At 55.7% G+C, this 23,681-nt stretch overlaps 1 protein-coding gene across 4 annotated transcripts in view; it reads left to right on the top strand.

Annotated features, from left to right (window-relative positions):
- Window positions 1–21,332, top strand: part of SLC37A2 (solute carrier family 37 member 2) — a 43,089-nt gene extending 21,757 nt beyond the window's left edge. For 2 of the 4 annotated variants that reach the window (XM_032472741.1, XM_032472738.1), the window contains 18 exons: window positions 9,408–9,489; window positions 9,967–10,060; window positions 10,191–10,269; window positions 11,808–11,943; window positions 12,352–12,428; window positions 13,153–13,319; window positions 13,863–13,900; window positions 14,166–14,318; window positions 14,643–14,733; window positions 16,178–16,240; window positions 16,528–16,613; window positions 17,078–17,126; window positions 17,296–17,369; window positions 17,644–17,722; window positions 17,849–17,946; window positions 18,192–18,256; window positions 18,479–18,535; window positions 20,057–21,332. In XM_032472741.1, coding sequence (XP_032328632.1) covers window positions 9,430–9,489; window positions 9,967–10,060; window positions 10,191–10,269; window positions 11,808–11,943; window positions 12,352–12,428; window positions 13,153–13,319; window positions 13,863–13,900; window positions 14,166–14,318; window positions 14,643–14,733; window positions 16,178–16,240; window positions 16,528–16,613; window positions 17,078–17,126; window positions 17,296–17,369; window positions 17,644–17,722; window positions 17,849–17,946; window positions 18,192–18,256; window positions 18,479–18,509 — 1,440 coding nt within the window. In that variant the 5' untranslated portion in view covers window positions 9,408–9,429 and the 3' untranslated portion in view covers window positions 18,510–18,535; window positions 20,057–21,332. Of the gene's footprint in view, window positions 1–8,709; window positions 9,331–9,407; window positions 9,490–9,966; window positions 10,061–10,190; window positions 10,270–11,807; window positions 11,944–12,351; window positions 12,429–13,152; window positions 13,320–13,862; window positions 13,901–14,165; window positions 14,319–14,642; window positions 14,734–16,177; window positions 16,241–16,527; window positions 16,614–17,077; window positions 17,127–17,295; window positions 17,370–17,643; window positions 17,723–17,848; window positions 17,947–18,191; window positions 18,257–18,478; window positions 18,536–20,056 lie in introns of those variants that run through there. The other 2 variants (XM_032472740.1, XM_032472739.1) reach the window with 2 other exon arrangements.
- Window positions 21,333–23,681: the final 2,349 nt, after the last annotated feature.

Here is a 23,681-nt window from a genome sequence, read left to right as displayed (position 1 = left end):
GTCCTGGAAATCCTGACTCAGTCCACTGATATGTTTTTAAAGATGTCAGAGTGCTGTCATCAGAAATCTGTACCCAGGGGTGAGTACCTGGTACAGGGCTTTTCTGAGACAGTTCTAAAAACGTGTGGATTAACTTATTACTGATAATTTTCAAAAGCAAATGACCTGATGAGAATTCATGACAAGAATAATGCAGCTAACAAGGAAATTAGTTTTTCCAGAGGAATGTAAAAAAAACAAAATAAAGCCAATCCCCCCCCCAAAATTAGACAATGTCTAAAAACCCACTAAAGCTAATTTCAAAGAATATGGTGAGCATTACATCTGATTTATAAAAATGAATGAAGATAATTTTTATAGTGGAAAAAATCTTGAGATATATAAAAACTCTGAGACATAATTTATATAATATACCAAGGAGATACCAAGAATGTCAACTTAAGAGATTTAGTAAGTCTGGAGTAAGTCCTAAACATCTGTGGGAAAATCAGATATCCATCCTCAGTTGAAAACCACTGACCTGGAAGATGCTAAACTCAAACTGAAGAAGCAAGGTTGCAGCCCAAGTAACATTTAGAGTCATAACAGAAATCATGACTGGTAACTGTACTGTGATCATCAGGCACAGCACTGCCAGGGTGCTGATCCACAGAAACAGATCATGGACCAAAAGGGCACTGAGGAATCTGTAGGAGTTTCTCATAGAGCAAACAATTTCTGAGATGCTTAAATAAATAATAACATTTTATTTCTGTTTTCCCTTAATAAACAAAACTGCATCTCATTACGATATGTACAAAATTGTACCTCTCTGCCACTCTTGTCCCTATTATAGAGTCTCATTCATATATATTAATTATATCCTTTAACCAAAGTAACTTATATTTCAGAGAAAATGGGGGGCAGAGAGAGTGCATCATTATAGATAGCCTGTCCCACACCAGCATTTTAGAAGAGCTCAGGAACACACACAACTTTTTATAGCCACACACGTCATTTACACACTTCTTCAAATGTGAGTACAACTACTGTGTTTCCCAACATCTCCCAGGTTTAAGACGGATATGGATAGGGGGTGGGGTATGGCTCAGTGGTAGAGCTGGTGCTTAGCACACAAGGTCCTGGGTTCAATCCCTAGTACCTCCATTAAAAAAAAAAAAAAAAAAAGACAGCTATGGATTGAAATCCTTTCACCACTGTATGCCTTGTGTAGTTAACTTCTTTGAGCCTCAGTTTCTTCACTGGTGAAAGTCAGGTGGGTTCTTGAAGGTAAACTCAATACGTAAACGTTCTTGACCTCCCATGGCTGATGGAGGGCACTTGGTAAGTGTTCTTCCTCTTCTGTCCTGATGCGTGTAGGTTTGGACTTCTAACAAACACTAAAGCCTCACTGTGGTTCCTGCTGTGAGCACATTATCATGTTGTACTCTGAGGCCTACAGAGATGATTAAAACATGGTCCTACTTTCTTGGAACTAAGGAGCAAGCTGCAGAGAGGGTGTGTACTCTCATTTTCAAAACTTGCTGCTTCCACACGTTCCAAGGAGGGCATTTCAGCAGAAGTGAAGAAAGCAGACCTTCCTGGATTAGGACACTGGAGGGTGGATTGGCCCTTTGGATTCCTCCCCTGTGCAGTGAGGATGCTGTTACCACCTGCCTCATTAGGCGGCTGTGAGGATTGAAGATTGTTGGGAGGTTGAGCACTCAGGTCAGTGCCAGGCTTGTATTAAGTACTGACTCAACATCAATTATTGACTATTATTCTACTCGCTTTTCATTCCTACTGTGCCAGGCATTGTGTTTGTGGTTCACTGCCAGGTCATTGTTTGTTTCCCCACCAAATTCCCCATCATATGGACATAATGAAGCAGAGAAGTTCTGTAGCTTGTCCAGCAACACGTAACTAGTAAATGACTGAGCTGAACTTGAATCCAGGTGACTTGGACTCCCAAGTCCATGGTCTTCCCCACTGTCCCTCTGGTTAGAGGAGGGAGGAAAGATCACATAGTCATCTGGCCTTAGCCATATCACTTAATCTCTCTAGGGTCCAGGTCCTTTAAAATGGGAGTAATAGTGTACCTCTGTCACAGGGTTTGGTGAAATGCTATGAGAAGGTATTTAAAGCACTTATCCCCGTGCCTAGCGTGCAGTTAGTACTTGGTAATTGCTTGGTGCTTGTGAGTTTCAGTGGAGGGAGGGATTCACTTTTATTAGGAGGAAAAGTCAGCAATTGACATGGTGGATCTAGAGGTATTCTGAGCAGAAGCAGTGGAGAAAGCAAAGGCATGGAAGTGAAGACATATCCTGTCCCTTCAGGACTGGGTCATGTGTAGCTGTGCTGGCTGGGGTGCGGGGTCTGAAGGAGCAGCCACTGGAGGTGAGGCTGAGAGGAGGCGGCCCCAGGTGTGCCTTCCTCCTCCTGTTAGACCCTCTGTCAGGATGGGGTGGGCAGCTTGCTCACAGCCTCTCAGGGTCCTCCCCGGCCCTGGGCCTGGCCAGCGCCCTGCCTCTGTGCCAGCGTGTGCGTTGGGATTTCTGGGGGCAGATGGCACCATGGGCATCTTGCCAGAGAGGTGACTGTGGCTGGCGCTTATGGGGTTGGGCCCATTTCCTGGGGCCTGTCAAGGGGAACAGTTCAGGACTTGGAGAAAAGAGGCCTGTGGGAGGAGGGCCAGGTGATGCAGCAGCTGGATGAGCAGGAATGGGAGGCGGGGGGCATTGGGCAAGCACGAACACAGGAGCTGTCAACTCTCACGTTACTTAGTCGTCTCCCACACCCTGATCGTCGCACGTGAGCCAGAAAGACCAAGGCTGGCTGGTGGCGGCATCTGGGACGAATGGCTCACCCTCCGGAGTTTGCTGGGGTCTCACTGCCAGAGCCCTCATATCTCATTTCATTCATCATTAGGGTAATCTCGGGGGATGAGAGTTTACTATCTTATTTAAAGGGAGATCAAAGTGACGCTGAGGGGTGAAGTGTTACCTCAGTTAATCCTTATGGCAGTCTCGTGTGACAGGAGTTTACTGCCTCATTTAAAAGAAGATCAGCTGAGGATGAGGTGAGAGGCCTTGCCCTAAATCACAGTAACAGAACCAGAAGTTAGGACTCAGCCTCTTTTGGTCTAAGTCTAACGTTCTTTTCCCTCTTCTGCTGTGGCCTCAGATCGGGGGCCCTGGATGCTCCCAAAGCAGCTTCCTCTTGTCTTACTTTCCTGGTAACTGCCAAGTGGTGCCTGGTAAGGGCAGCAGAAAGGGCTCCTTTAAAAAGAGCTGTGATGTTGGGAGGCTGCCCTGTAAAGGAATGAGAGATCCTGGAGGAGGACCTGGAGGGCTGAACCATCCTCCCTGGCTCTACCCTCTTCCTTTCCTCAGGTTCCTCATTGTGGGGGCTGATCCCCGAAGAGCACGTGACCTTATGGCACTCCCCTCCCCCATTCATGCATGATTGCTGTCTTCTCCGCCAGCTGTCCTCTACTTCCTCTTCCTCCCCGCTGTTTCCTCTTTCCCTCCTTACAGAGCAGACTGATGTGCACTTCCCTGGTTGGGGTGGGGCGGTCAGCCTGCGGTGCCACCGACTGGTCTAGGAGGCAGCAAGGGTTTGGGAATGGTCTCTGTGGTTGGCCAAGGCCTTACTCTTCCAGTCAAGCTGTACCACCTGAGTGCCGAGACCGGAGATGAGCTGTCCCAGAGTAACACCAGAATTGAGGACAGACCTCAGGGGCAGAGTCCGTGAAGCCCATGACTCCCGCATCTGATTGTCCCTGAGTTAGTGTGCGGGGTAAAGGTAGGGCGGGTGGCATTACTGCTCTAGCTCTGGCCTCTGGCTCATGCCTCCTCCCCTGGATCCTTGCTGCAGGGAGAAGGAGCAGATGAGGGGGAGGAGCCGTGGGGCTGGGCCTCCAGAGACTCTGAGAGGAGGGTCATCCTCTTACCTCCCTGGGCAGGACCACAGCTCTGCCAGCACCAACACATTTCCATCTCTGCCGTTTGCACAGCCTATCTTCAGAAGAGACACCAGCTTAATACCCTTGACCATTTCTTCCAAACCCTCCCAGCTGTCACACTCTTCCAGAGTTTTCCCAGGTGCCCACACAAAACCTCATGCTCGAGCTAAAAGCCATGCCTTTTCATTCTGTCCAAGCACTCAGTGTTCCCCTACTTAGATTCCTCCTCAAGGCAAAACAATCTAGCCTATATTTTCCTGTCTCCTACAAAAGATCATTATCTTACTTACTCATTCATTCTATAAAGTCCTGGGCTCCTTGTGGTGACTAGCCAATGGCTCTGTTCTCTGGGAAGCATCTTGGAGCCAAATCCTGAATCAACTTGATCTCTCTGAGCAAGCGCCCAGTCCCAGCTAGAGGAAGAGTAACAAGTAGAGGACTCCTTGGATGGGCTTTCTGCCCCAAGATGGTTCCTCTGTCCTCACAGGCCCTCCCAGACATGGCCTGTCCCTGTCCCATCTGGTAAGCAGAAGGCCTGGCTCAGGGCTCTGCCCCATGCTGTCTGTTCCAGGCTGGCCTTCCTCTACCAGTGGCAGTGGACGACTTGGCAGGTGGGGAGGTGGGCCTGGCTCTTATTGTTCCTAGCCTTTTCTCCTTTTCATATCTGCTGAGTCCCAGAACAGTCCCAGGATGGGCCACCGAATTCATTTCCTTAGGGCAAGTGCCAAGGTCATCTGCAGCCACAGCCAGCCCAGCCTGTCACCATGCCAACCAGAGCAGCCCTAGCCGTTGAGGGCTGGGCTGAGGCCAGGAGTAGTGGCATTGGTCAGTGAGGGAGTTTAGGTCCCCACTGGCCTGACGTGGGGATAGGGGCCGTCAGCAATGTGGTTGGAGCAAGGAAGAGGCTTCAGGGACTAGGGGCTGAGTGGGTAGATGCTGGAGAAAAGGGGCCTCTCCCCACCGTCTCCTAAGGTCAGCGTCTTTCTGCAGGGCTGTTTCTTATTTTCAGTTGTGCTGGTATTGGTGGTGGTAGGTCCTTTGGGGTGTTTGCTTTTCATCTGTTGCTGCTTTAGCGGACACTGTTCTTTGTCCCTCCCCGGAAGCATTTCTAGTGCAAAGTCTTAACAGGGTCCATAAAGCCATTATCATACTACTTTGAAAAAATAAGTTGGACTGTCAGCTAATAGTTAAGAGATAGCTAGTCCACCTATCTGACTTGGTTACTCAGTAACTAGTGCTGGGTAAGGGGAGGTGGGACTGTAAGAAGTGCCACTTCTTGCTAACAAAGACTTCGAGGGCCACGGGGCAGGCAGCCCCACCTGGGACAGTCTGTGGGCCTCACCAGGCACGTTCCTGGGTCCCTGGCCTGCCTGCCCAGCCTGGCCCAGACTAGGCTTCCATGCGCCCCTCACAGCCACCCTGGGGCTGGCGAGACAGAGCCCAGCCGTGTGTATTCTTCCCCCTGCACACTTTCTGGGCCTCTTGATTCTGTAAGAAGCGCTCATGAGAAAAGAAGTGAAACCCACGGGTTCTCCATGACGTCAAGTCTCTTTCCTGTGAGTTACTGTTAGCTTGTCAGCCTTGGCCTCAGCCCAGCCCTTAACCTGCCCGATGTCTCCAGTCCCCCTCTGAACAATGGCACCTTAGGCTTTTTCTCAGAAGAGCTGCCAAAGTGGAATGGAAAGAGGGCTGGACCAAGGGGAGGCCTGGCTCCATGTCCGCTCTGCCCAGCTAGCTGCACGGTCAGGGTTCGTCTGCCGTCATGCTGGAGCCCAGGCCGCAGCCCAGAGGAAGCCCGTGCCAGGCCAGTGTCACACAGCATGTGTGAGGACCTCTTCCCCCCGACCCAGGCCCTGCTCCAGGAGTCATGACTCTCCTGCTATCTTGGGTCTCTACTGGGGTTGAAGTCAGAGCTGGGAGAAAGATCAGGCCAGGCCCCTGGGTAGGGCTGGAATCTCGCAGGTCTGCATGTCTGGGACCTCTGCTGAGCCTCCCAGTTTACTCCCAAGGGAGCGTTTGGGCAGGCCCACAGGACAGGCGAGGGCTCTGGTAGCTTTGGGGTGTCTTTGTGTTTCAAGCCCAGGTCTGCATACTGCGAAGGAGGAGGAGGGGCCCGTGCTGGCCTCCAAGTCCCTACCTTAGAGACAGTCTGGGGCCTGGAACCCCCGCCACCTGGAGGAGTTTGGTGCCAACCCCCACTCTATTCACCTCCCATAGCAGAGCTGTATGGGCTGCCTCAGCCCCCTCTGGCTTCCCTTCCTCAGAGTCTGAAGTAACAGTAGCTGTCATTTTTAAGCGCCTGTAGGGGGTCAGGGACATATAAGAGCTGTCCTGTGCATCAGCTCACTAACCTGTCGATAGCCCAGTGAGAAAGGTGATAAACCCTCCACTTTTCAGATGACAAATAGGTTTAAGGAATGAAATCAGGTTCCACCTTATTCCTAAGTCCTTGCTCTTTTCCCTTACAGACACCAGCTCCCTGAAATGCACCACAGAGCGTCCCCCAGTAGCCATGTGCCTGGGGAGTGGCTGGCAGGATGGATAAGGCAGAGGGAACTGGTCCTGCCTTCTGCTGGGGGCTTGCCAAACTAATCAGCAGGGCAGAGCCCTGGGTCTTTACCTGGCTTAGCCTGGGTCGCATCTAGAACTCTCTGACCTAGCAAATCCCACCCCTTTTCATTGACTTCCCATCACCCTCAAGGGACAGTCTAAACTCCACAGCTTGGCACCCAAGGCACTCCGTGACCTGCCCCTCCCTCCTTCCCAGCTACCTCTCCTTGCATGCTTGGCTCCGTCCCACCTTCCAGATATCCTGAGCTACACACAGTTCTCCAAACAGGCAGTGTTATTCATGCCTCCACGCTTTCGTGCGCAGACTTCCCGCTCCCTGGCACCGGCTCCTGCCTCAGCCCCGGCAGGCCTGGCTACTTCCTGCTTCTTTGTGAAGATTCTGCTGAAGCCTCACCCCCAGAATCCTTTCCTGACTCTGCTCCCATCCCAGCTGGTCTCCGTGTCCCTGCGTCCATGTCGTGCAGGGCTGCCCTCGTTAATAGCTCGGTCATGGCCATGCTGATCTGTGAGTCCCCGGAGATCTCTCTTACAGTTTCTCTGGCCTATTGCTGGGTCCCTAGCACCGTGCCTAGCGTGTATAGGATGTGGGCGGGAGGGCAGTCTTGTTCTGCCAGAGAAGCACGATGTCAGATGTGGGCACGTGTCTGCTGCTCTCACAGCTTCTCCCACCTGAGTTCTGGAAGAAGAGGACACCAGGTGAAGGAGGAGAAGGGAGAACAGCTGGGCTGGCGGAAGTCAAGGGAGGGTGATCTGAGCTGTCTCCTGGGTGGGCAGGTGCTGGCACTCGGGGTTTAGCAGTATGGTGGGAGGAGGGAGGCGGGGCAGCCAGGCTGTGTCTTTTGACCCTTCCTTGGCTCCGGCCAGCTCCTGAGAGGGCTCGGTGTGGCTGAGTTGCAGCTTGGACCTCACTGCCAGGCTCATCAAGGGCGATCGGTCAGCTCCAGGGCCTTGGGAGTCTTTGAGACCCAGAGATCTGATTTGTCACCAGAGTCAGTGGCTGCATCCATGTGGCAGCCAAGATAGGCTCAGCTGAGTCCTGGGGGTCTTGAAGGTGATGCAACAGAGACCTAGGGACCAGGCTGAGAGTAGCATCGTGTTCACCTGCTTCTGAGGATGTGGTTGGTGCTGTCATCTACGTGCAACTGATGAGGAAGCCAGAAGCAAAAAAGGTTTAGGAACTTGCATTTGGTCACACAGTAAATTAGAGGCATCCCTCAAAGCTTTCAGCTTTTTTCCAGACCAGGCAGCTCCCCAGGCAGGGCTCCGGGTGAATGTTACCTGCAAGGCTGTGGTTTTCTCCCATCCATTGCTCTTTGAAGAAGTCCCTCTCCAAATTCTCTCAGAGAACCTCCCCAGATTCTAGAAGTCCCTAAACAGGGACTCATGAGCCATTTGCCAGTAGGAAAACATTGCTTCCACCAAGCTTGTCCGTGTGGGTCACTGTGACAGCCCCTTGGACTAACCCCAGTATCCCTGGGGGACCACTGGTGACCCCCTCGTGCACCCTCAGGAACTGGGAGCCAGAGAGGCAGGGCTGGAAAGGAGCGTGACATCCAGACTAGAGAGTCGGAGCTTTGTTCTCGATGGAATAAAGAGCCACTGCAAACCGTTCAGCCTGGTGATGGAGGTGGGGTGTGCACCCTCCTGGTCTTCAGAAGATAAGCTGTGGGGCAGTGGGGAGGTTGAAGATGGAGAATGAGCCCAGGGCTGAAGTGAGGAGGGGCTGGTGGCCCAACCTGAATCCAGATGCTGCTGAAGGCCCCTTTATTGCACAAGCAGTAGCCTTCATGATGTGCTTGGGGGAGATGATTTGGGGGTTTGGAGGCAGATCCCTGGAGAGGGCAGACTCAGCCTCCAAGGGTTCTGGCCCTTCGGTTCATGCAGCCCAGGGAGAGAAAGGGCTTCAGGGCCCATCCTCGCCTGCGTCCCCAACTTCTCCATAAGCTCTTTAATAAACCAGGCTCTGGGCTTCCTGTGGGGCTGGCAGTCCATTCTGAGGTCTATTTTCCATGTACTTCCTGGGTTTGGGCTGCTGACTGGGCTCAGCTGACGCCACGCTGGGGAAGCAGACGATGACTCAGGAGGCCTTGGAGGCCCTGCCCCGGACCCTCAGGAGAAGGGAGGCATGGGGCATGCAGGGGAAACTCTGATGGTGCGTGGCTGAACTGTTCTTTCCACCCCAGACCAGGGCAGGGGATGAGAGGGGGGTGGCTGGGAGAGGGCACATGTGATGTATGAGCCACAGGGTGGAAAGAATGACCCTTCTGTCCAGTCACATGGACTAGCCTGGGACCAGGAAGAAGACCTGGGTTTGCCACCAGCTTTCCGTCTGCTGCCACGTCTCCATCTGTTTTGGGCTCTGCTCTGACTGGGCTGCAGCCAGTGCTGTCTGCTGTGTTCTGGGCTTAGATGGAGCCTTGTCCTCACTTTAAAGATAGACGCCCCTCCCGCATCAGCCTCCTACCCGCTTTTGCCTTTTCTGGCATTTTAAATATGGTTCTCTCTCCCTGCCCCCATCTCTCTCTCTCTCTCTCACACACATAGAGGCACCCTGACCCTAGTGAGGCTGAAGAGAAGCCAAGGTGATGGGGAGCAGGGGGAGGTGCTCTGGTGTCGTCCAGGGAGCTCGTGCTGGGCCGGCGCTGTCAGGTCCCAGGAGTCGGGACCAGGGAGATAGGCCTCCCGAGCACCCTGGCCTCTGTGCGTCTGTTCCTACCCTCCCCTTGGCCTCTGCCCCAAGGAACTTGTGTCTGGAGGGGAGCCCGAAGGTCGAGAGCGGCGGTGCTGAGACCCTGAGGCTGCCAGAGGAGGCACAGGTGGGATGCGTCCTGCATGCAGCGGAGACGGTGGGGCCGAGCCTCTTGCCAACCCAGATGCCCACCTTTTCCTGCAGGTTCCGAGGCTTCATCCTGCTGATGACCTTCCTCATCTACACCACTTATCACATGTCCCGGAAGCCCATCAGTGTTGTCAAGGTGAGGCTGGCCTGGCAGTGAGGAAGAATGCAGGAGATGCGGGCCCTGCAGAAATACCCTTCAGTAGGATGGTCTGGAGCTCGGCCCGTAACCGCCGTATCCCCTGCCTTGGTCACCGAGCCTGCTCCTCCCCCTGGCCGACTCCCGCTTTCAGCAGCTCTTTTTCCCAGGAGTTTCCCCAGCGGCTCCCTTTGGGTTATTCACCAAGACAGCGGTGCCAGGGGCTGTGGGTGCACCCAGAGAGCGGGCACCCTGCGCTCCGCGGGTTCTGCTCGTAGACTCCCCTTGCCCCCTCACCAAGGCTGCTGTGGCCACTTGTCCCTGGAGCCAGGGGAGGTGCCAGAGGAAGGAGCATAGAGTCCAGGAGGCTGGGCGGCAGGGCTGGTGTGGTTGGAAAGGTTGCTTGCTCCTTTCTGGGCTGAGTGGGCTGAGGGGCCACAAGATGACCCCCGACCTGTGCATGCGCTGCCTCCCCAGAGCCGTCTGCACCAAAACTGCTCAGGGATAATCGAGCCCGTCAACGAGAGCCACAGTCTCAACGACAGCACGTGGTGCAACTGGGCCCCGTTTGGTAAGAACAGGGCAAGTTGCTCTTCCCCAAACCCCCCTCCCCTCCCCAGGAAAGGGCTGTCTGGGGCCAGAGGGGCTTCTTGCAGGGGCATCCAAGCAGCCAGCTTTTTGTCTCTCCCATCGGCTTTCAGATCAGAGCAACTACAAGGAGTTACTGGGGGCCGTGGACAACGCCTTTCTCGTGGCCTATGCCATCGGCATGTTCATCAGGTGAGAGGGAGGCCGAGCCTGTGACCGTCCCACAGCAGGATGGTTCGGATCTGCCATCTCCCCTTGACCAACCTGGGGGCAGCGGGGTCAAAGGGAAAAAGGTGATGGCTCCCCCAGGTGGAAATGAGACAAGACCCTTCCACACAGCATCACCCATCACCGTCCGTGCTTCCATGGCCGCCGAGCCTGCTCCTTCACCTGGCCAACTCTCACTTTTAGTAGCTTTATTTCCTGGAAATGCTTTCCTGGATCTCCTTTTGAGTTTATTCAGTCAGATGGCAGTGCTGTGGCTGGAATATGGTTTGTCCTGGGCCAGGGTCCTTGAAGAATAGCCCTGGATGCCAGAAAAATCCCAACATGGCTTTTACATAGCAACCATGGTTTGTTCCCAGGAACCAAAGATGACTAAGGCAGGGTACCACCTCCAAAGAGCTCACAGCCTAATGGAGTGACCGGTACCCCAGCAGCCAGTTATAAAACAGTGCGGTGTCTCTGTGACAGAGCTGGTGATGGGGCACCCTGGGGGCTCAGAGGGAGTCGCTTAGTCCAAGCTGGGATTATAGAAGTGGGGCTCAGGAAGGCTTCTCGGAGGAGATGACAGGAGTTGAGCTCGGCGATGGAGAACGGCTCGGCGGAAGGGATAGCACGGGTGAAGCAGCGTGATCTGGGGGGTGGGGTGGGTCCACAGAGTGAAAATTTGAAGGAAGTGGTGGCAGGAGATGGGGCTGAAGAGTGAGGTCATTGTGGACCAGGCCGTGGGCACAGGAGAGCCACTGAAGGTGCCAAGTTCAGATTACATTCAGACAGATCACTGAGGGTGACAGAAGGTAGACTTGAAGGAGGGCAAGACGAAACTTCAGGTCATACCAAGGAATGGATGCGATTGTAGCCCAGCTGAGCTTCGAGGAGAGCTTGAGTTAGAACTGTGGTACTAGAGGGGAGCAGAAATGACACGCTGGAGAAGTGAGAGGTGCAGTGGTGGGGCTTGGAGACTGATGTGAGGGCTGGGGCAGGACACTGAGAGAGCTCCGTCGTTTCTGGTTTGAGTGGCCAGGCATGGTGGTGCCACCCAGTCCAGTGAGGGAAGCAGGACAAGGTGCTGAGTGGCAGTTTTGTGGGGCATCTAAGTCAAGACGTCCAGAAGTCATCTGGGTATGATCCTGAAGCTCTAGGGGAAAGTTCAGGCTGAAGATACGCAGTTGGGGCTGTTGAAACATATAGGTGGTGGTTTAAACCATAAAAGGGATGCGAAAGAAAATGCATGAGAAGGAGTGGTCTGCCAAGGGGAGCGAGGGGGCAGCAGTGACATCAGTGGGGCCCCAGAGAGAACATTCAAAGTCAGCAGCATCAGATAAAGCAAAGGACCTGGGAATGGAGGACTGGGGGTGTCCCTGGCACGTGGCAACACAGGGGTCATTGGTGGTCACCTTGGAAGAGTCGTTTCGGTGGCTTTGGGCGGGGGGGAGGGGAGAAATAGTAGGTAGAAAGTCAAGGGGCGCAGGTGGTGGAGATTAACCTCAAATCCAACTCTTCTGCAGTGGCATTTTTGGGGAGCGGCTCCCCCTCCGTTACTACCTTTCGGCCGGAATGCTGCTCAGTGGCCTTTTTACCTCACTCTTTGGCCTGGGGTATTTCTGGAACATCCACGTGCTCTGGTACTTCGTGCTCATCCAGGTACACGCCTCTGTCTGGCACTCAGGCCTGGGCACAGAAAGCGTCCTTGAGGCTTCTGGTCCTCCCCAGCTGCCCCTGGCTGATGGCAGAGGTGGGCCCCGTGGGCTCCCTTCCCAGCCCAGTGCCCCTTTATTACACAAGCTGGGTCCTACTTCCCACATCCCAGGTCAGCCTTATTCACTCAGTGAGTCCGCACTGAGCACTGTCCTCAGGTCCCTTGAGATGCCCGTGAGGCCTGGTCTCTGCAGTGGGGAACTCGGGCCACAGGAGAAGTCAGCGCAGTGGGTTAGGTGGTGTGTGCACGCACAGGAGGGAGGGAGGGCTGTAGCATGGGCGGTGGAGGGACCCCCTCCCAGACGCTGAGCCGCTCAGCCGGGCCTGCCCCGCCGCCCTCCTCCCTCCTTGCAGATCTGCAACGGCCTTGTCCAGACGACGGGCTGGCCCTCCGTGGTGACCTGTGTTGGCAACTGGTTCGGGAAGGGGAAGTGAGTGTGACGACGGAGGTGGGGTGGGCGATGCCCGAGGGGGCCTGGGCCGGTGAGGGGGCCCATGTGGTCCCAGCATAATTTCAAAGTGAAAGATGAGAAACAGGCCTCCATCTTGCTGAGTTTCATAGGCCAAGATACAGATGTTTTAGTTACTAAAAGCAGTACTGATTTTCTCATTGGTAAGGTTTTAATCCTTCAAACCTGCAACCTTAGTTGTGATTTTTCCTCATAACAGATGAATTTCCATTTTGCATGAAGACAGAAAACAAAGCCTATAAAACTGTATATGCATGTATGTTTTTTCTTGAACTGGCTTCTGTGCAAAAAATGTTTCTTTGGGGCAGGGTTTCTCCATCTTGGTCCTGTTGACATTTGGGGATGGATAACTCTTTGTTCTGGAGGCCATTCTACACATTGTAGGATGTTTAGTGGCCTCCATGCTCTCGATGCCACTAGCACACCTGGGCTGGGACAATCAGAAATCTCTAGGCACTGCCAGTGTCCCCTGGGGGCAGAATCAACCCCCAGGCTTTGCTGCCACTCACTTGACACCAGAGAGCCCACCCCCTGCTCCCTGGCTGGCGTCCTGGGGCCTGGAGGCTGCAGGCAGTCAACTTCTTGCACTTGACCAGGACAGCTGGGATGAACCCTGTGCTCCTCTTCTTACTGTTCCCGCTCTTCTCTCCCTCCTTCCCTGCCCCTCCCGGCGCGCTCCCTCCAGGCGGGGGCTCATCATGGGCATCTGGAATTCCCACACGTCCGTGGGCAACATCCTGGGCTCCCTGGTCGCCGGCGTCTGGGTGGATGGGCAGTGGGGGCTGTCCTTCGTGGTGCCAGGCATCGTCATCGCCATCATGGGCCTTGTCACCTTCTTCTTCCTCGTTGAGTGTGAGTGGACCCTCCCCTCCCCCTGGGGCCCAGAATCGAGGTCCTGGGAGAAGGCAGCTGGTGCAGAGGGGAGATTACTGATCAAGGAGTTGGAAGAACTGATGTGTGGGACAGGCGACCTCTCTGAGGCTCAGTTTTCTCACTTGTAAAATAAGAGTATCAATGCCTACTTCCTTGGGCTGTTGAAAGTTTCAGTGAGAGTCTGTAGTAAGGATGGCAAACCTGGCTGATCTGAGCGTGAGGAGGGACAGGCGGACTCCACAGGATGCTCGCCATCTTTGCCGCCTCTTCCTGGCTCCCTGACAGCCTAGTAAGTCAGCTTGGCTGGGAGTGTGGTCACTTCGTAGCCAGAGAGCGGAAGTCCCTGGGGCAGTCGTGACACAGGTCATTGTGAGGACACCCAGGCCTGGAAGGTGGTCTCCTGAGCCCTGGTTCCAGGCTTCCTTGTGCTGAAAAGTCGCTACCTTGGAGGGTGGGGACTACACCCCGTGCAAGGTGAGGGCCTGGCCTGCTGGGAAGCTGCTTAGAAGGTTTTTCTTTCAGACCCAGAAGACGTGGACTGCACCCCTCCTCAGCACCACGTGAGTGTGGCCCCCAGCCCTCCCAGTCCCCGGGGGCCTGGGGAATTGGAGGAGGGGGCTGTGCACAGTCACTCCGCAGGCCGGAAGGCTGGCCCTTGTGTGGCTCCCGGACAGCCTGCTGGGCCTGGCAGGAGGATGATCCAGTCCAGGAGGGGGACATGTGCCTCTTCCAGCTTGGGAGCCCCTGCCTCTCACGTGGGTTGTCCCTCCAGCTGGTGGGAGCTGGTACGTGGATGTGCCCATAGCAGGGCTTCTCTCTGCTCAGGGTGAGCCAGAAGAGAACCTGGACAACCCTGAGGACCCTGCGAACAGACCCCACGCTAACAAGGAGAGCAGCCTGGAGTCTGCTGGCAGCGGCTCCAAGGAGCCAAGTGCTGGGCCTGCTGCCATCAGTTTCTTTGGGGCCCTCCGGATCCCGGTGAGAAGTTTGTAGAGTGGAAGGAAGAGAGAGGCTTTCTAGATTCTTCTGCTGGATATCAAGAGATGATCTGCAGTTTCTGGGTTTCTTTCCATGTGATCCCTAGGGAGGGCGGCCCTGGGGAGGGGGATGTGGGAGGCCCGCCTTGACACAACATTCGAACCGCAGACACCTTGCCATCACTGAGACGGGACGTGTGCTCGAGGCTGCTTTGTGTGGTGGGTGGTGGGAAGTGCAGGCGGGGCCCTCAGATGCCGGTGGGGCTGCACCAGATCAAGGATGCCTTGCACCCCTCTCCATCACGTCCTCTGTTATGCTCCCCAGGGCGTGATCGAGTTCTCCTTGTGTCTGCTCTTTGCCAAGCTGGTCAGTTACACCTTCCTCTACTGGCTGCCCCTCTACATCTTCAATGTGGGTGAGTCACAGGGAGGAAGGGGTGAGGGGTCTCTGAGGGGGAAACCTGTCATGTGATGCTTATGACTCCAGGAACAGGCAGGATTTCTGCTGAACCTCTCAAGCAGAAGGAGATTTTTATTTTTCTTTAATGGGAAGCTAAGCCTCTTAGACGACCCCCTAGACCCCTGATTCCAGCCACCTTTCCTCCCTTGGCACTGAGCTGGGGTTAGGAACTGTAATCCTCCCTAACTTCTCCTCCAGCATTAAGTGTAGAAGAAACCCACCCCCAGGCTTCTTGGCTCATAGGTGGGTGGGATGGGAGGGTGCTAGAAAATCTGCCTTTTGAATGCCTCCAGGAGTCCCTTGAGCCTCCCCCAGCCCAAGGAAGAGGCCTGCTGAGCTCCCCCCAGCGCATGTGGTCTTGCGGTAAACACTGTCGTCCTCTTCCAAGGGGCTCCCAGGAGCCTTGAGGACTTGATGCCTTGTGCCTAGTTCTGTTGGGCTGCCCATCTTGTGGACCTGCTCTCCTCTGCCTCTACCTCTGCCCCTGCCCAAGGATGGACAGATGAGGAGAGGACACTTGTGGTTGAAAAAAGATGTGTATGTCCACCGGTCTCAGGTCTCTGGTTTTCCGCAGGTGGAGCTACTCTGTCAAGGAGCAGTTCCACCCCCAGGGCCTCGGAGCTCCTCCAGGGCCAAGGACCTCTCACCCAGGGCTGCCCTGCTCATTCCAAGCCCTGTGGGAGGGACGGGGCTGCCTTGCCACACAGTATGCTTGCACGGAACAAGATGCCATGGGAATTAGTCAGGGCTGAATCTAAGCCGGGACTTGCCCCCAGCTCTCTCTGAGGGGCCTCCCTCACAGACAGGGCTAGAGCACCAGGGAGACTCTGTGGACACCGTGACTCTTTGTTCTGTGACCTTGATGCTGACTTTAAAATATGACTCAACCTTGAAGGCTGAGCTACGATTCAAGCTTCTGGACATCCTTTTCTCTAATCCTAGGGCAAGGGCTGGGACCTGAGGTCCCCTTTTCCCTGCGAGCCTTCCTGGCTGTTTTTATTAGCAGGGACCTCAAACGGAGGTGAAGCACTCCTGGCGGGACCTGCCGCTAGGTCAGGGGCAGAGCAGGAATGTGCTGGATGAGCTGAGGCTCCGTGAGAGCAGTTGTGCCCTCCGTGGGACAGTGGTCTCCAGGGCCACATCCTAGTGCTTTCAGAAGAGGCTATTCCAGGCGGTCAGGGCCATCGGACAGGGGGAGAAGTCAGTACAGGACTGGGGGCCCATCCCAAACAGCTGCAGACTCACTTGGGACCTCGGCCAATCACTTTCCCATGGGCCCCACTCCTTCCTCTGATCTGGTGCTCTGGATCAGGTGCTCTGCGGGGACACTTCTGGCGGTGGCCCTCCAGGAGGTCTGCCCTGAGCCCCCAGGTCTGAACACATGTTCTTGTTTTCCACAGTTCACTTTAGTGCCAAGGAGGCCGGGGACCTGTCCACGCTCTTCGACGTTGGTGGCATCATAGGTGAGGCCGTGCCCTCCCTGCTCTGCCTCTAGGCTGCATTCCCCTCTTCTCTTGTGGGGGTGCAGAAAGAAGGGACAGGTCCAGTGGGACGTGACCTGAGCAGGTGGCATCAGAGAAAAAAGGGTTCCTGCCCAGCTGGGTGGCCCTAGGAAAGAAGGTCCTGGTGTGTGTGTGGTCTTCCCACGAGCCGTGGGCCTAGGGAGGGCGGCAGAGGGAGAAGCTCTGCTGGCTGTGGGCGCACAGGCCCGGCGAGCGCTGGGGCAGCGTGCGCGTCGTGTGTGTTCCAGGCGGCATCTTGGCGGGGCTCGTCTCTGACTACACCAACGGCAGGGCCACCACCTGCTGTGTCATGCTGATCTTGGCTGCCCCCATGGTGCGTATAACCTCTAGGGCAAGGTACAGGTGCACGTGCGCGTGTGCCCGGGCCGCTGAACCGTGCCCGCACCTGCGCATCGTGTGCACACGCCCTTCTCTGTGTGCGTTTGCACACCCCCGTGGGAGGGGGAGCCGAGGTTGGCACAGGAAAGAAATCCAGACTGAGAATTTTGGAAAGGGGCTATTTGGCCTTGGTGGAGAAGGAGGGGGCAAACTTCTTGACCAAGGAACAAATAAGAGATGGAGGTTGACTATGAGAGGAGACTTTTACGAGGGAAATAGTAGCTTAACACGTGTTAGACCTTGTATCCCTGGGACTCGTGAAGGCTGAGAGGTCTGGGTATGAGGAGGGAAAGGAGGAAGGGGATCTCTGGGGTTCCCCGACTTCTAGGCTCCAGTCTGACACAGGGGCCCGCATGGAAGCCAGGGTGTGACTCTGCCTGTCCCCTTCTTCTCTCTTAGATGTTCCTGTACAACTACGTTGGCCAGAATGGGATTAGCATCTCCATAGGTGAGCAGACGGTCCTGCCTTGGGGTCCCACGAAGCTGGCTTGGGGCATTTGTGGGAGGCTGAGGGAAGTGGAGGCTCTCAGCCTGGTGCCTGGGGGACTCACCTGCTCTGGGGCTGGGGGTGGTGGGGGCCTCTCCTCTCTAACTGGGCCATTTCTTCACCACCTCAGTAATGCTGATTATCTGTGGGGCCCTGGTCAACGGCCCATATGCGCTCATCACCACTGCTGTCTCAGCTGACCTGGTAAGCGGGGCCACCTCCCTGAGGCCAGGGATCACTTAGGGGATTGGTCAGGGCCTCTTTCTCTAGGTCTATCCCCTCTGTCTTCCCCCCTCCCCTCGTGCGCAAAGACAAGATCCTCAAAGCCCTTCAGAATCCGCCATCAGGCACCCCCCCACCTTTCCTCTCAACTCCCAGCCTCAGTTGCTGCCTCTCCCCGAGCCGGCCCCTCTGCAGGGACTGGTCCTGCTGGTGCTGCGTCTTGGTTGGGCCTCCCCACTCTGCTGTCTCTCCCCAGGGCACTCACAAGAGCCTGAAGGGCAACGCAAAGGCGCTCTCCACCGTCACGGCCATCATCGACGGCACCGGATCCATAGGTCTGTGACTCCTCGCTTTTAGCTCTCGGCAGCTGAGCCGGGGCCTTGTCTTGGCAAACTCTCAGGATGCTGCCCTCGTGTGGGCGGGGCGGGCCAGGGCCTGCTCTGAGGCTGTGCTCCATGCAGGTGCGGCTCTGGGACCTCTGCTGGCCGGGCTCATTTCCCCTACAGGCTGGAACAACGTCTTCTACATGCTTATCTCTGCCGACATCCTGGCCTGCTTGGTAAGAGTTTTGGGGTGCACAGATGGGTACGGGGCAGGGTCCCGTCCAGCGGAGCTGGACAGCTGGAGGTCCACAGCATTGGCTATTTGGGGCTCTGGGGCAATGAGAACAGCTCCCTGTGCTCAAAACCACCTTGTCTCCCGTGGTGACCCTAATGGCACTGTGAGCTCACCTGGCACCGGGGACCGCCCATGTGCTCCGTGCTGACGTTGTCCCCCCTTCCCTCTGTGCGGCTGATCCCCCAGCTCCTCTGCCGGTTGGTGTACAAAGAGATCCTGGCCTGGAGGTCATCCCTGAGAAGAGACAAAGGGTGAGTCCTCCGGGGGTCTGGGGGGACAGCTGGGCCCCACCTCCCCAGCCTGCCTTCTCACGGGCGTCAAAACCAGCGCTCGGTGGCTCTGCACGTGTCGGAGCCCAGCTCCAGCCCAGGCGTCAGGAATGTGGCTCTGGACCCCGAATATGCTCCGTGAACGCCCTCCCCGGCCACCGGCCCCACTAACCTATCCTCTGTTGTCCCTGTGTGTCTCCATAGCTCTAGTGTGGCCCTAACCCACGCGCGGTAGTATTTTCCTCAAATCCCATGACTTTTGTGAGTATCTTCTTCAAGTCTGTGACCAGTGTGCCGTCAGCATGGGACTTGCATGCAAAGCCTCTCTCCTCCAGTGCAATTTTTCCAACTTTCTCTTTTTCCTTGGGGGCCAGTTCCAAAGACTCTGAACACGTCTTCCCGCGATGCCTGGGAAGTGTTTCCTAAGGGGCCTGAGCTGCCGTGGAGGCTGGCAGCCTCTTCCCCTTAGGGAGAGTGGTAGGCCTTTGGACGTACCCCCAGGACAGAGGAGGCAGCATCCAGGGAAACCGTTTTCCCTCTGAACTCCGACCTGAGCTGTCTGTGCCTCCCGCAGTTCAGAAACCGGGGTCATCTGGCCCCTCTGCCTGGGGTGTGCAGAAAATGCAACTACCCGGCGAAGCCTCTGGAACAAAACCCAAAGCTGGCTTGCTGCGCTCTCTGCCTGTTGCCCGTGGTGGCGGGTGTGGAGGCCACCCAGATAGGCGCGTGGCGGAGGCACGCCTCGCGGCTGGCGCTGTGGTTGGCAATGTTCTCTCGTGACCTTTCTGGCTTTCCTTAGGAAGCTCTTGCTAATGAGAAGCTACCAGAGCAGTGGACCTGGTCTGAATGGTAAATGAGGAAGAGCCCACTGGGGTCACGGTAACCAGCACTGTACTTAGAGAAGCACCTCCTTTAAGGAAGGTGTCATCCTGGTTGGGGGTGAGGGTTGGAGAGCAGGAGGCATTAAGGGAGTATCTGTCCTGCCCTGCCTCGGAGGGGGAGCCGGGGTGCTCCTTCCCCCTGCCTTCCCCGGGCCTGGCCCGAGGGGACCTAGGGAGGGGAGGAAGCGAAGCAGAAAGGGAAAAGAATGAGCGTGCGGTCAGCTTGCACGCTGTGCGTGAGCCAAGCCGGACGTTAGATGTACCCGCTTACCTCTCAGCAGCCCTGCGAGGTAGGTGCTCTCACTCAGAGATGAGAGGACGGAGGCTCAGAACTCACGGAATATACCTCAGGCCTTCAGCTAGTCCCAGCAGAGTCTAAATTTGAGCCCAAGCATGTGGGGCTTGCTTTTCTCTGCACGGCTGCCATCCTAGGCTGGTCCTTCTCTCTGAGGAAGGCCTGTGTGTGCGGAGCAGAGTTGCTTGCTGGGGCAGAGGGAGCATGGGGCTTGGAACCAGAAATGCTGGACAATCCTGACTTCTCTGCTCACTCGCATCTGTAAGACCTTGCACAGCTTCTCTGTACGTCCGCGTCCTTGTGTGTAAAATGGGGGTGCTTATTTCTAAACACCCAACAGGGTAGACCTCAGGCAGCGACAAGATGGGATGTCATACTGTTTTGCAAACTGTCAAACGTGGTACAAATGTTGTAAAGTTTTTTAGCATCATTCTGGCTTGGTGCTCCCTGCCAAAGAGGTGACAGGGAGCACGAATTATAGTGAATGGGGATGAGAGGCAGTTATGATGGGGCCCTAGGAACTGGCCCTCCCTGTCCCCTCCACTGGGGCAGGAGCTTGTGAATCCGTGTCTCACTTTCTCTTCCGTGGCCTCTCTCCTCACGCAGGTATAGAGAAATGTGAGGCCCCGATCAGGACAGAAGCGTGGAGGGCCCCCGCCGGGCCCCAGAGTGCTCCCCCACAGATGGCTGAGGCAAAGCCTCTTGACCCGACAGCAGCTGGCCCAGCCCACGGGCTCTGACGGGCCAGGAGACTCCACAGGAAGGGGACTGCCAAGCTTGAGGACACGGAAGACCCAGGGGCCTTGCTGCAGGATGGAAGGAAAGTGCCCACTGAACTGGGAAGGCATCTTGAGACCAAACACTAGGCCGGCAGCTCCACGAGACCAGTGGATCAGTTTATCGCGGGGTCACTTACTCATGGGGTGGGATCGGGGTCGACTCAGGTAGATACACTCTGGAAGCATTCGCAGCTGCGCTCTGCACCGCGGAGGGGCCGTTGGGACGATTTTGTAGTTAACCTAGGTCGGGGCAGGAGCTTGGAAGGAGGACAGGCATTCCTAAGTTAAGATGATGAATGGATAACTAGTCGTGTGGGTGCCAGGAATACGTCAGGGAAGGTTTTCATCATTGTTTGGAGACTAACAGAGCATAGAGGCTACCTGGTCCTAATGGTTATTAAATAGTATCTATTAACTACAAGGCCCTTGATGACAGAGGAGTGATTCACCACACAGCACAGTCCTGGGTGGAGTCAGCAAAAGAAGAGGAGAGACTGTGAGGGCCCAAGACGGCCTCAGTTACGCTGACAGCAGTACAGGTGTGAGCTCTGGAGGTTGTGGGCAGAAGGGTTGGGGATCGGGGCTGAGTGTGGTCTCCGTTTGGTACAAGAAGGATATGCTCAAACTCCTGCTGCTTTAGACTCCAACACAGAAGGCAGAGTTTCAGTGGAGCCAAGGCCTGGAAAAAGTGTCTCCTTCTCACGTTAAACTTGAACCTCTGTAATCAGCCTGTCCCTCTAAGTGGGTATTTTCAAGCCACCCGGCCCCTCTTTGTCCCTTTGTCCACAAGCTGGTTTTCTCCAGGTAGCTCCCCCCTGTGGCACCTCTCCTACCCTCCGTTTGATCCTGTTTCTAACTCTTGATCCGTTTTGATTAGAGCATTATTGCTGTATCCTCCGGGGCCAGGACTAGGGAGAGGCGAGGAGTCATCACTCCCGGGCTCGGACCTGGGCCGCCCCTGAGAGTGAGCGCCCCCTGCCTTGCTCGAGTCCCAGTCCTCTGTGTCCCCAGGGACGGTGGCACATCAGGGCAGTGCTGTGGGGAATGGTTTGGGGTGGGGTGGGCATGACTGAAAATACCAATATATGCATTAAATATTTTGATAACGAAATGCCAGTGGTTATTGAGTGCTCACTGTGCACCAGCGCAAGAAGACCGACCCTGAGCACAGGCGCTAGGGTGACAAGACTAGCAAGGGGGGAGGGGCTGCTGGCTGCATCCAGGCGGCTGTTCTGTGCGTGGTTTGTGGCTCTCTGCAGCCGGCCTCTTCTTCCCCGTGTTCCCGACGTGCTTATTCTGCCCCGTGAAATCCCTGGGTTTGCCAGGCTGGCTCTTGGCGTTTCTGTCTGCCCTCTGAAGCTGCCCATCAGCACCCACAGCGCCTGTGCCCATCCTTGTCAGGGCTCGTGGGAGCTCTGGGAGTGGTGACCCAGGACCACAGGGCAGTGTGCTGGGGCTGCCTGCAGTTGGTGGGTGCAGAGTAGGTGGTCGTGACCACACTGATGGCCCTCAGGGCCAGCCTGTGGGGACCAGTGCATTCACTGGATACAAATCCCTGCATGTTGAAACAAGTCGTACACACGCCAGTGGTGACAGATAGGATGTCTCAGTCTGCCTGAGACGCATTCTGGCTTTGAAAGCAGAAGCCAGGCAGGCCGTCCAAGTCCTCAGGTCCCATGGTGGAGCTGTAGCCGGAGGGCCAGGTCTTCATGTTCACGGACGCTTCTTTCAACACCATGTTTACCTGACAGCAACACTCAGGAGAGCCACCAGATGGCACCATCATCCCACGGTAGCGCCCGCATGGCCAGGGCTGCCTTTCTGCTTTCAGCCGTGTATGGGGAGTGGTTGGAGGGGGGATTGAGGAGGGTAGCAGGTAGGAGGTGTGGCAGGGAGGCGAGGTTCCCTCACTGGGCCGCTTCCCCCAGCAGGGTGGAGGCGAGTGGAGTGTTGCACCTCCCTGGGCGCTCACTCTGGCGGTCCCCGCTTCCCCCTCCTCACCACTCCCCAGTCGCTTTGAGCCTTTTCCTCATTAGAAAATGGTACTAAAGTTGCCGACCTCAGAGGCGCCCTCTGACGGGAGACGGCTCAGGGCTAGAGGCACCCTTGCCCTCAGGGGCTTGTCTAGTCAGGGGCTGAGACAGGACCATGGGAGTGCTGAAACACTACAGGAGAAAGCCCTCGGGGAGGTGACTCACGTTGACCCACCTCGACGTCCAGCCCTTAGGGTCGGGGCTGGCAGGGGGGTCACGCCAGGGGCAGTGGGAGGAACATGTGACCATCCATAAGGAAGAAGGAGCAGGACTTGGGCCATTAGTTTGATGAGGTAGTGAGGGGACAACAAGGAACGGGGAGGGTGTTAAAATGAACACGTGTCAAGCCCCCAGTACGTTAGGCACAGGGACCGGAAAACGGATCCGTGTGGTGCTGCGGAGATGCACAGGGCTTGTGGGGGCTCGGGGCGGCCTCGGACATGAGGGCTGGGGCTGGAGGTAGAGTTTGGGGCCCCCACCCTGAGACTTGTCCTTGCACACTTGTCTCCCAGGCCCAGGGTCCCTGCCGCACCGCAGTTCTGGGCACTGACTGTCCCCAGAGGCCCAGGACCTGCCCCCTCTCTGGGCCTCGGCACTCACTCGGGGCTAATGCAGGAGCATTATGTTAATTAGTTATTCATTTAATTTAACTTCACATTTGGTCTCAATTAAGCTTAAAGTGTTCTTCCTTATAGATGTTACAACAGCCCTTGTAATTAAAAAGCAGTAACTCTTTGCATTTCTACTTTAGAGATCCACTGGGAGGCTGGGCTAGTGGGGGGGGGGAGGAAGGGGAAGCAGTCTTGGTAGATCTTAGCTCTCTGCGGTGGCGGCCACTAAGACTGAAGTCGGGGGAAGGAAACGAAACACCATGGGTGTCAAGTGGGCACTCCGAGGACTAGACAGGTACTGCAGCTCAAGGGGCCGACCTCGTCTACAGAGGCGTGGGGTGCAGGGAGGATGGGAGAGGGAGGGTGCAAGGCGGCAGTCCTTTGATGGGGGGCAGAATCACGCCCCCTGCTCCAGGGAGGTCCATAATCCTAATTCCCAGGACCGGTGAATGTTGTCTTACATGGCAAATGAGACTCTGCAGATGTGGTTAAGGACCATGCGATGGGAAGACTATTTGGGATGTCAGGGTGGGCCCAGTGGAGTCACATGGCTCCTTATAAATCAAAGAGGGAGGCTGCAGTGTCAGGTATTGGGTTAGAAGATGCTGGCTTTGAAGAGAGAGGAAAGGCCATGGCTGGAAAAGGCAAGGAAACAGGATTCTCCCCTCGAGCCTCCAAAACCTTTATTTTAGCCTCGTGAAACCCATTTCAGATTTCCAACCTCCAGAACTGTAAGATGATACATTTGTATTGTTGTGAACTACTCGGTTTGTGGTGATTTGTTACAGCAGTGACAGGAAACTATTAC

The sequence above is a fragment of the Camelus ferus genome, chromosome 33 (assembly GCF_009834535.1).
Source record: "Camelus ferus isolate YT-003-E chromosome 33, BCGSAC_Cfer_1.0, whole genome shotgun sequence".
Lineage (NCBI taxonomy): Eukaryota > Metazoa > Chordata > Mammalia > Artiodactyla > Camelidae > Camelus > Camelus ferus.
This window is presented reverse-complemented; position numbering and strand designations above follow the sequence as displayed.